Source organism: Sus scrofa, chromosome 1 (assembly GCF_054392235.1).
Source record: "Sus scrofa isolate SSC_HxYL_T2T_F1_AM1 chromosome 1, Sscrofa_HxYL_maternal_Yorkshire_Landrace_v2.0, whole genome shotgun sequence".
Lineage (NCBI taxonomy): Eukaryota > Metazoa > Chordata > Mammalia > Artiodactyla > Suidae > Sus > Sus scrofa.
Genome location: NC_139383.1, coordinates 132,644,088 through 132,656,461, shown reverse-complemented (window position 1 = coordinate 132,656,461; position 12,374 = coordinate 132,644,088). Strand labels below are relative to the sequence as shown.

The 12,374-nt window shown below is 42.4% G+C and overlaps 1 protein-coding gene across 2 annotated transcripts in view; it reads right to left on the bottom strand.

The window, feature by feature from the left end:
• The window catches only part of FBN1 (fibrillin 1), a 258,581-nt gene that overhangs the window by 39,950 nt on the left and 206,257 nt on the right, over positions 1–12,374 (bottom strand). For both annotated transcript variants that reach the window (XM_085011361.1, NM_001001771.1), the window contains 5 exon segments: positions 10,443–10,568; positions 7,513–7,635; positions 3,457–3,582; positions 1,142–1,258; positions 205–333 (listed from right to left, as the gene is read on the bottom strand). In XM_085011361.1, coding sequence (XP_084867487.1) covers positions 205–333; positions 1,142–1,258; positions 3,457–3,582; positions 7,513–7,635; positions 10,443–10,568 — 621 coding nt within the window.

Below are 12,374 nucleotides of genomic sequence, written 5' to 3'. Positions count from 1 at the left end.
CCGCCGGCTTATGCCAGAGCCACAGCAATGTGGGATCCAAGCCACGTCTGTGACCTACACCATAGCTCACGGCAACGTCAGATCCTTAACCCACTGAGCAAGGCCAGGGATCGAACCTGTAACCTCATGGTTCCTAGTCAGATTCGTTAACCACTGAGCCACCACGGGAACTCCAGGGAGTGACCTTTCTGAAGTAGCACTCACCCACACAGGTTCTCCCATCTGGAGCCACCTCATAGCCTTCATTGCATTGACACTGGAAGGACCCCACTGTATTGATGCATTGGCCATTTCTGCAAAGGTTCCCATTTCCAGTTGCACATTCATCAACATCTGAAAAAAAAAAATTCCAAAGAAAATGTCACAATACCATCAGTGACAGAAACCTTTAAAGGGAAAAATACTTATTCTGAATTTCAGTGGCCTTTACTAGCTCAGATAAACTTAAGAAATTCCAGGGATAATCCAGTTTATGACATGGACCTGGGTTTATTTACCTATCAAATCCTAACAAGATGACACAATTCTACTAACCAGAGATTGATAAATTAGGATTTTATCAGAGTTTCACCTTGATCTTCCTTTAGATTTCGTTCTTGAAGGTTAAAACTGAATTACTAATACACAATACAGGTGAGGGTGTTACTAAGTATTCTTATATTCAGAAGTATATAAAATGTGCCTCTAGCATAATACAAAATTTGGTTCTTTACCCTTGCTTGTGAATAACATGGTTTGTTTTGTAAGAAGGATTTTATAGATTCAATAATTTACCTCTTTGAAGAGAGGCTATAGTGAAACATCTAGAAAAGTAGGTACACACTGCTCCTGAATTACATAATTTCTATACAAAAGATCACTTTTGTGTGTTTTAAAATATATTCAATTTATTTCAAAATGTATTTAATTCACAGCATAGTAGACACAAAAAATTATAGCTGCAAATGAACATGTTAATAAAATAGATGTAGTGACTATATTTGACAACTAGCACATTATATTTGACAAAATTTTTAGCCAATTGTCATACCTGAGATGGCATATATTTAGAAAGATAGCCGGCACACTGGAGATGATGCTGATTACCAAGAACACACACAAAACTGCCTTCCGTGGGTAGCCAACTGTTTTACACACTCACCTATGCAGTCGTTATTGTGAGAAAGGATGAAACCATGGTTGCAGCGACAATTGAAGGAACCAATGGTGTTTCGGCAAGTTCCATTCCCACAGGCATCTCTTTCACACTCATTTATGTCTAGCAGGAGCAAAGGACAGAGAAAAACACATTTATTAACAGAAGAGAGTATGTGGTCACCTGGGATTAAAGGGCATTTCAGAGTTCACAACATGATACACTTAGGCTGAGAACTTCTAGATTCATGTTGGTCTTAGTCCCAGCAGTGGCAGCTCCCTGTGAGAAACCAGCAAAAGGCAAGGTTCTAAACCTTAGGAGAAAATCATTTCCTTGGTTGGCATGTGAAAGGAGGCAAGCTAAGGACATGAGAACTGGACAAGAACAATTTTATTCTATTTACTTCTAGAATTCTCCACCCTTGCCACTTTTCTCAAATATTTTCACTTGGAAATGGAAAATTCTGTGCGCATCTGGGTCTTGATTTGCTGCCACCTCTGGCAAACGTCAGCCTTTAAGATTCTCACTCCAGTTTACCAAAAAGCAGTGAGTCACCTGATATTACCCCAAAATCAGCAACAAAATAAATTAGCTTTTTAACTCACCTGGAATTTCAGACATCTGTTCCCTTTTTTCCCAGTCCACCCCAAAATCTCCACAACCACTTCCACTAAATGGTGACTTATCTCTCTTCTAAACCATCCCACTGTGATGGCACTTAAACTGGCTCTTCTCTTGCAGTATGATTTGTCTTTATATTGGTCTATGACTTTTTTTCCTTTGATTTTTAGGGCTGCACCTGTAGCAGATGGAAGTTCCCAGGCTATGGGTCAAATTGGAGCCACAGCTGCCAGCCTATGCCACAGCCACAGCAACACAGGATCCGAGCTGAGTCTGCAACCTACACCACAGCTCATGGCAATACCAGATCCTTAACCCACTGTGCGAGGCCAGGGATCGAACATGCATGCTCATGGATACTAGTTAGATTTGTTCCTACTGTGCCACAACAGGAACTCCCTGGTCTATGACTTTTCACTCTATTACATAAAGTTTTTTGGTGTCTTATGTATGTCTTTGCATCTTGTAAAGTCGACATCTTTCTCACAAAGAGTGGGAGCACATTACATTAAGGAAGAAGAATTTAAAATGAAAAAAAGTTGATATTGCTGGTTTGCCAGGGTGAGGCAGGATGAAGAGGGCAAGGACAAGGGATGGAGTAGGAGTGGGAGGTACCACTTCAGGTTAGCAAAAGGTAGTGTTTAAGGTTAGGAGTTCCTTTCCTTTCCTGGTTTGGACATGAAGATAAATTCTCTGTGATCCTGAATGAAGAAGCGATTCCTGAGCCCAGTGTGACTCCAACATGGGTGTTGGTGTTGAAGACTGCATCCAGATGAGTCACCTTGCCAGCAAACAAGAACTTCTGCCTTGAGTCATTTTTAGCCAAGCAAATGAAGTTCTTTAGTAGGGAAAGTTCTTTGGCAGATAATTCAGATGGACGAGGAAGAAAAAAAGTTGAGCAGAGTTTCATTAATAGGCAGGGGTTATCTCTGCAGTGGTGAACAGGGCTGGTTAAAATCCTTTAACTTAAAACTTGTTATCTGCTCTGAAGATGACAAAACTTTATGGGAATGTTTCTTAATGGATGAATTCATATAGCTAAAGGCAAGCACTTTAAACATTGCTGTATTAATTGTTCTTTTTTTCCAGCTATGAAACTGATTCATGTTCGTGAATTCCCCCATACACTTAAGGGATGTTGCTTTAAAGTAGAAAGAAAAAGGCGGGAAAGAGAGAAATTGATTACAGAGTTGACGTTTATTCTAAATCGATATTTGTGATTCAGTACTGAAACCAAGGAAGGAATTTAAAGTTGTGAGCTCTTTTCCTCTAGGAAAATGATCTCTAAATTTGCCTTTGAGGATCTGGGGCAACTGCAGACCTTTCTCAAAGAATTCTGATACTCAACACTCAAAAGCTACACTCTGTTGCAATAAGGCAAACCCAAATAAATATTATAAAAGAATAATAGGCTATTAACATTAATAGAAAGTATTTTTTTGTCTTAGTATCTTTCTCAGCTTATCCCTTAGTCAAAAGTGTTTCTGAACTGACAGCCAAATGAATATCAAGAAAGAGGTTTATGATGTTCAGATGGCCAAAGATTAAATATCAAAGGATATTAATGCTACGCACCTGGTTGTGTTTTATAAATAAAACAGCTACTGAAAGGTTTAGTATTAACTTTTATATAGTTTCACATACAAATGAATTTTTTAATAGGCTATAAAGAATAAATGAAATGATAGTTACATACTCACCCAAACACATGGTTTGATCAGCATTTGTTTTAAAACCAGTGTGGCAAAGGCAGTAAAAGCTTCCAACTGTGTCAATACACTGTCCATGGCTGCATATATTGGGGATCTCTTGACATTCATTGCGATCTGTAGATAAAAAGCATGTTAAATGGAAACTTGGAAGACAAAAACAAACTGAATAACTTACTTCTAGGTATTGCTGTCAGGATTAATCCTAGCTCTAAACTAAGCCAGTAGAACAGACACTGACATATTTATTTTTGCCTCAAAATTGGTTAAAACTTACTCCTATTTATTGGGCATACTCAGAGTACATTAACATTAAACACGCAATGAAAAACAGGGGCAGTATCCAAAAAGTCCTCTGAAAGATGAGAAAACTTAGAAGTAGAATGGGGACAAGGGATCCAAGCTGGGAGAGCATCCATTTGATTATCTGCCTCAGCAGTATCCTAGACTGTAGAATTAATTATTTTGTCTAGTCAGGATTTGGTGCCTCCAATCATGACCCCTTCCCTCTGAAAATTTAAACCAAAGTCTAACAGATCCCATTGCTAAGAGGTTTTCACAATGGACGACCCACACTGTCCTTTGTTCCAGTTTCACCTCATTATTTTGTCTCATTCCTGCAATCTTTTGTTCTATCTTACCCAAGATTTCCTCTCTACACATGGTTCCTTTCAGCATTTGACAATCCTAATGAAGTTTCATTCTTTTTATTCATATTCTTTCAAAAGGAAGCCCTCTCATCTTGCTCCTGACATTTTTCAGGCTCTAAATCTCAATTTGTATCAAGTGAATACTTATTGCTTTCCTGAAATCTTATTATCTGAGAGGCTGAATTCATTGCAGGAATCCACAAATTATATGATTATATGCCTATTTATGTCTCTAATTTTTTAAAGCTCTCAAGATTCTGTTTAGGGAAAATATAATCCAAAGAGCACGGTGTCATCCTGGTTTTCCTGTTGTCACAGAAGAAAGCAAATAGGGAGTTCCCACTGTGGCTTGGTGGGTTAAGAACACAACATAGTGTCTAAAAGAATGGGGGTTCGATCCCTGGCCTCGCTCAGTGGCTTAAGGATCTGATGTGGACAGAAGCTGTGGTGGAGGTTGCAGATGTGGTTCAGATCTAGTGTTGCTGTGGCTGTGGTGTAGGCTGGCAGGTACAGCTCTGATTCAACCCCTAGCCTGGGAACTTCCATGTGCCACAGATTCAGCCTTGAAAAAAAAGAAAGAAAGCAAATAGCAGAATGCCACCTTGGGTGTAGATGCTATAAAGTACCTGCTCTCAGTTAAATAACCCAAACTTGCCATTTGCCTGCCCTGTCAACTGAGAAGGCAGCAACTGGAAACAGGGTCTCTTTGCTGCACAGAGCAGCCATGCCCATGCAGGAAAAGAGTACATCCCCTCTATTCCATGTGCTCAGGCTGCCATTGTCACAACTACTTCCTTCCAATTCACAGAACATTTAGAGTTGATGAATCACCATATCCTTTAAAAGTGGGACTGAGTATATCATGAAGAAGGGAAAGGTGGATAGAGCAGCTCAGGAACTACAACTAGCCTGTCCAGAAATGCTGGTGAGCAAATTATGATAATGCCCATTGGAGAAAATTGATTGCAAATGAGCAAGCAGCTCCCTGGGATGTGCAGAGGAAATTGATTTCCATTGCCAAGCTCCATGGAGGGAGGTGATTTCAAGGAAGGGTAGGTATCTCGTGGTGGTGGTGGTGGGGTGGTACCACAATTGGCCCAAACCTTGGGCACCCTCGGGTAGTACTGAACCTACAAGAACTGGGTCTGTCTTATTTCTGGGACCCATGGGAATTGGAGGGCATTAAGAATCTTATTAAAAAGGGATTCTCAATTAGGAATTTTCTTTCCTATGTTGCCTATTTTCTGATGATTTTTTAAAAATAAGACTTGGATAATGTTCTGTTGGTGAAACAGAAAGATATAAGTCTAGAGAACTTAATCGTGAAGTTTACTTTGTCTTGAGACCAGAAAACTAGGTTTCTATAAGCACCAGGATTTAAACTCCTAGGAGATTATGTCTGAGGTTGAGAAAGGAGCTTTAAACAGGGGTTGCGGGGGGGCGAGGGCAGGGAACATCCACAGAGTCAGTGGAGATGGAGGACACCATGAGGAAGTGGCTGGGAAGAAAATGTCTTTAGCTGGGCAAGACATTTCAGAAGGGGCTACATTTGCTTTAACTACACAGCTTCCAAGATCAGACCAGTTTCCTGGGCTTAAACACCTAACTGTTCTCTCATATCTCTCAGTAATAATGTGGGTATTACGGCCAGCTGCTGGGATGAGGTACTTCTGAATGCAAATAAAGCTAAAACGATGAGAAGGATATTTTAGTTCTTTCCATCTTAAACACAGGAAGAGAGGAGCATTTTATAGTATGCCTGAAAAATGCCATATATGGGATGGTATTTAAAGACATTTTAAAATGTTTTTAAAGTAAGATAAAGATACTCTCAGAATGAAGTCTCTAGCCCTAGAGGCTGAATAGTTGCAAAACTCAAACTCAAGTACATTGCCTTTCTTGTGAGGATTTCAATGAATGAGGGAAATGGAGCTTTGGCCACAGGCAACACTCCCGTATAGTACTTATCGCTGGTCGACACTTGATGAGTTCTGTTGTTAATGTTCTACAAGAAAATATGAGAGACCTTAAGCTCCAGCAGACCCTGGTTGGACATCTTGTCTTGATGTATAAATAATTTGTCCCACTTCTTGCCTGAGCATGAAATGGTGTGAAATGACACGTTCTAGATTATCAGCAGTTCCTTATTTTGATTGGAATTACTTCACCCAGTTTCAAAGAAATATAAATTAAGAGCAAAATGCAGGGAAGTGGTGTGGATGCCAAGTTTCACGAGGTTATTGTGGCTCATATCAGAGACGTCCTCACTTTTCCTGCCTTGTTTTTTTTTTTTTTTTTTTTTTAAATACATGGATAACAACTGCTCTGTTGACAAAATGCTAAACACTTGCACATGTTCCTTTAAACCTGAAAAACAAGTCTTGATTCTCAAAGTGAGTTTTTGTTCTGCTCTTTCACCCTCTTCCCACCAAAGTCTCATAAAACAATACAAAATACCCTACGGAGAGCAGTGCACTTCCTACCACTTAATCACTGGTGGGCAAGGAAATCCAAGGAAAAATTGACCACGTTCCTTGGTGTTGTTTCATTCACAAATGCATAAAATATCCAGGAAACTCCTTGCGAAATGAACCGAAAAGCAAAATAACACATTCTTCCTGACCTCCTTGCTAAATATACAATGATTTATAACTAAAAGACTCAGATGAAAATCATTCTGTGGAATTACTTTGCTTCTGGGCTAAAACACCAGTGTTTTTATATGGATACCACTGGTATAAGATAATTGTCCGATACTTAATAACGTTACCATCAATTTAAGTTGATAACTCACTCGTCTTTCTTATTTGTACCACATCCCTGACAAAAGTGAACAACAACAAAAATCTAACCTGTAAGAGATAGCTTTTCATTTTGCTGTAGCTGTCACAGCTAATAAAAGGCTATTAATGTTTGCTGCCCTCAGTTTTGTAAGATGTTGAGGAGAAAAAGTGATGCTGCTGGTTCTTTTTTGCTTGCCTTGTGCAGGTTAATCTGGCCCAGCTCAGGAGAGCTTTGCTATATAGATTTGGGGTATGTGGCTAGGACGGTAATAAAGTGAAAGGAAAAAAAGAATTTGTTTCTGAGCATTAGTTGGGAAGTGTGTGTGTGTGTGCACACGTGCATGCGCGTATATGCGTATGCATATGTCCCTTTGTGGGAACGTGTGTTTGCAGCAGGGCAGCAGAGAGGCAAATTTGAAACATCCCATCTCTAAAGAGAGAAAAAAGCTGTGTTATTTCAACAAGTTTCCTTTTTTCCTGTTTAGTTATTGGAACCTAGCAATCTAAATCTTAACTCATGGGTTCTTCAACCTAAGCACCTCGAAGAAAGCTGAGGATCTGCAACTTGATGGAGCTGGCCCACGGGGTGGGGGCGGGGGGTAGGGACTACTTGCCATTGCACTGGCCCGTAGAGGTGAAGCGGTAGCCGGGTTTGCAGTCACAGCGGTAGCTGCCCGCCGTGTTGATGCACTCTGCATTGCGCTGGCATACTGGGCCATTCTGGCACTCGTCGATATCTACAAGCAGGAGAGAACTAAGTGAGAACTAGAGCAGAATCTGGTGTCAAGTTGATGAAGCCTCTTGCACAACATGGATTTACAGTTTTTTATTTTGATGGGTTCTATCGAATACACAATGAAAGACAGGAAATTTATTTTCTAATTTTTCTGCTTTACAGATACTTTTCGTAAGTGCAAATACCAGATTTATCACCACGTACGGGTTCTAATGATGTTAATGTCTAAAAAAAGTTGGGAAACTCAGCTGCAGGGGCCAGGGCTTGACATGGGTAGAGACTAACATCCTAGGAAATCTTATATTTGCTCAATGCCTGGGATTTTTACGATTTACTCAAGGTGGTGAGGTCTGCAGAGCATCTCCAACCTCAATGTACATATGAACCACTTAGGACCTTACTGAAGGGTGGATGCTGATTCAGCATGTCTGGGGAGTGGCTTGAGATTCTGTGTTTCCAATAGGCTCCCAAGTGATGCTGGTGCTCCTGGTCCACAGACAGTGCTTGGAGCCGCAGGGCTGCAGAAGCTCCTTCTTAAATCTCTTCACATGGCAGTCAACTCAAGGAGACTAAACATTGAGAGGCTGCACATAAAACCACTGAAAATAACCCAACCCTCACTATCAAAGGAAAGAATAAAACGGACATTGTATACTCCTGAGTGTGGATTATGCTCAGGGGGTTGTATATCTTTTAAAAATTTTAACAGCTACCTAATACAGTTCAAATTCATGGTATTGCAAATGTTACCACACAGTCTAGGTTATATCATGGGGCCAAATACATGTTCCCTTCCCCTGCTCCTATAAGACATTCTAATTCAGTCTACACCCAGTAAAGGGAAGAGCCTGTAACCTAGGTGGGAGTCAGCTCTCAGCCCCTAGTACTGGGATTTTATGCAGAAATTGGCTCAGCCAAAGAAGTTCCTACAAGCAGGGGTTGGGGGGGGGGGGGGCAAATCCACCAACCAAGGCGTCCTGGGTGTGTGCTTTTGTGGCAGGAAAACCTCAGGACTATTTGAAGTCAGTGGGAGTTTCTAACATGGGGTGTGCCTTTGTGTGCAGCAGACACAGGAGCCCAGGGAGATCCACCCTGCCCTGGGTTACAATGTATCCAGGACCCCACATCACCCTCTCCTGCCCTGCTCTCAATTAAGGGTGTATGGAAACACAGAAGGTAGCTTTTAGAAGTGGAGCATCTCTGTGATGCATCAGATGCCTGATTCTATGCATTCTTGGGGAGAGCAGACACATAGATGGTCCCTAAGTCATTTCTAGAATCTGTCCCAATTTCACTGTGGCTTATGCATGGACTAAATCAATCTTCCTTTTCTGACTCTGAGAGCTTAGAGTGTGCTGGGAAGCAGCTGACCTTCGACTAAACATTGACTCTGAAGATGGCTACCCTGTGAAATGGAAACCAAAAGGGCAACTGTAGGTTTTCAGTCTCACAGGTGACACAACTGTAGGTTTTCAGTCTCACAGGTGACACAAGGTCTAGGTTGACCTGGTGGTCATGGGTGGCCTTGCCTATGGGTTTTGGCCAACAGCGGCTGCTTCAGCAAATGTAAGTATTAAAGAGGTGCCTAGTTACAGTAACAGCTCTAAACAGAAAAGTAGGGGCGATGCCACAGGAGGTGGGGGGATCCTGAGGCACAGCCAACAAGTGGGAGGGTGGCTGTGAGGAGACAGCCTCACCTAGCACTATAGCCCTGCTGGGGCTCCCTTCCTTCCCACATCATGCTTCCACCCCAGGCACCTGGTCCTTGACAGCCTCTCACACCACAGGGCCCCAGCCACAGCCCAAAATGACTCCTTAGGAAGGCACTCAGCATGGCTGTCACCCCATTCCCACTCCGCCACAGAACAGGCAGAGTGAGGAACACGTGCCAACTTGGCTGTAAGAACCGAAAGCCTGGTGAAGAGAATGAACAAGCATGAGCTGAGGGCTATAACTTTACTCATGGTCTATAAGCTGTCCCCAGTTTAGGAGATCTTTTTTAACATTACAGTGTTGACCTACATGCTGTAAGGAACAATGAGCTTTTCTAACATGAACAAAAACTCTGCTAGAGGCCCTCGGTTGAAGTATTAAATAGAACATTATTCTAGCTATTATCCTAGGGGCCATGATACATTTAATAACCAGTAATGTCCCTTTTACAAAAACGTAAAAGCGTACTATCCTCCCCAGATGTTGGAAAAATATGAAGTGAGGTAAGGAATGCGCAGACTCACAGTACATACACATGGCAAGGGGAGGCAATTTGAAAATGAAAAAAGCACCATATGCACGTGTGCCAACATTCTTCGTATAAAATCAAATTTGCTGTTCTTGCCATTTGGAATTCTCTCACGCATTTGAAATATTTGCATTAACCTTGTTTTCACTTGGGAGGAGCATAGTCTCCATGTGGAAGAGAACACTGATTTTGAGATTCAGCTCGAGATGACTGCCCACTAGCCATGCTCACTTTCAAGCGACGTGACATGAAAGCCACCTATTGGACACACCCAGGATCTCAAGGCTTTTTCCTATCAGCTGGGAAATCTAACACATTGTGTCAGGGGGAGGGGCTGGGGAATGGACATCCTGCTTTTCCTACTGGGAGTTAGGGGATTTTTTTTTAATTTTAATTTTAATTTTTTTTAACATGAAATGTCTGTTAATCTACACCATGCCCTTCACTGCTGCTGGAGTTTGCTGGAGTTTGTTTTCTGAAATTCCAAAGTTGTGGAATTGGCCAAGTCTGTGGGGGGGTGGGATGTGGCTCATTTCTGAATGGGACAGACTGCCAGAATCTCTTACCTTCACACACCAACAACTTGTCGTTATAGAAGAAGCCCACTGGACATTCACATCGGAAGCTGCCAACCATGTTGATACACACACCATTTTCACAGACCCCTGGGATCTCCCGGCATTCATCGATATCTAGGAACAGAGCAGGCATGTGTGAGGGATGGCACAGCACGTGGTCCTGTGCAGGGTAAACTGGAACTGAGGTCAGCTGCTTCCAACTCATTCCATGTAAGGTGTAAAGCTAAAGAAGAGAAACTATGTGTGTGTGTGTGTGTGTGTGTGTGTGTGTGTGTGTGTGTGTGTGTGTGGCTTGGGGTGTTAGAACTGGGGGACATCAATGAAAGCAAAGTGAGATAGCTAAACCACATGTGAGACACTCATGTGTCTCTCTGATTGACTGCCTATCTTTTTTGTTTTCTTTCAAAACACCAGCTTTGTTCAGGTAGGAGCCATCTTTATACCCACTGGGCAACAGGCACTAACTACCTGCCAAGGATAGGTGGTCTCTCAACCCCAGGTGTGTGGTGGGGTTTGGCTGGAATGGGAAAGGAGAGCTGGCGAAGAACAGAGAAGGAGCCCATGGTCACAGCCAACTCTCATCTTTCAAATTCCATTTCAACACCCCTTTCCTTCACAGGGCTTTGGAAAGGAGGTTAAGTCAGGTCTGGGGATACAAGCCATACCTGGGCTGACTGTGAAGATGGAGCCAGCACTGCAGAAGGACTGTCAGTCTACTGTGGCTTCCCAAGACCTGGGGCTGGTGGCTACACCACAGTATGTTACCAACTCCTAGCATACTGTCTGACAAATGTGTCAATTAAAATGTATTCAGGAATTCCTGTCATGGCTCAGCAGTAATGAACCTGACTAGTATCCATGAGGATGGAGGTCCGATCCCTAACCTTGCTCAGTGAGTTATGGATCCAGTCTTGCTGTGAGCTGCGTAGGTCACAGATATGGCTTGGATCTTCCATTGCTGTGGCTGTGGCATGGGCCGGCAGCTGTAGCTCCAATTCGACCCCTAGCCTGGGAATTTCCATATGCTATAGGTGTGACCCCCAAAAGACATAAAAAAAAAAGGAAAGTATTCAATTAAGAACTAGTACCTGGAAGTGAGGCTAGTGAGCATTAAAACAGAACCAAAGTAGGCATGGGAGCAGAGCCAGGAACCAGGCTGCTAACATGCTGGCCAGCTGGTGAGGGAGCCATGGGCAAGTGTTGCCTCCTCACCAGCCTGGTGGGTCTACTCTCTGTATGACCTGCTATGAAGTCCTGACCATTCAGTGTCCTCTAGGATAATGATCGTAACAGTGATTATAATAGTAGCAGCTCACTTGCTACATTCCTGGCATGTTTCTCCAGTATTCAACCTGGTTGTACTCACCAAATTGTGATCACAGCCACGCTGTGAGGTGGTTTCTAGGTACCCTGACTCTCCTCATGATACAGATGATGGAGCTGAGCCCAAGTCATAGGATGAAACTTGCCAAAGACCATAAAGCCAATAAGAGGCAGAGTCGGGACCTGATGCCAGGAATCCACTAACAGGCTCCCCTGCCTCCCTTTTGCTTTTCCATATTACAGTCACACAATCGGTGCAAAACCATTATGGAAGTGCTTGTTATCCCAGAGAGTCCCTCTGCCAGCCCTGTGGCAGAGTTTCACAAAACACTTCAGGAGCTGGGAAGGGATGTAAATTCAATAAGTTTCTGTAAACTATTGTTGAGATAAACTTTCCTTTACACATTAGAGTTTAGAGCCTCTGCACGGGGGTACTTTGTTTGCAGAAGCTGTAAGATAATGGCCATAGACTTAAGTGGAACCTAAAGCTGCTGTGGTTTCAGAAGACTCACACTCTAAAGCCAATCCATTTTAAAGGAGAAATTTGACAGACCGTCGATTTACTGTTAGAAATTTTTCTAAAGGGTTTGATTTTGT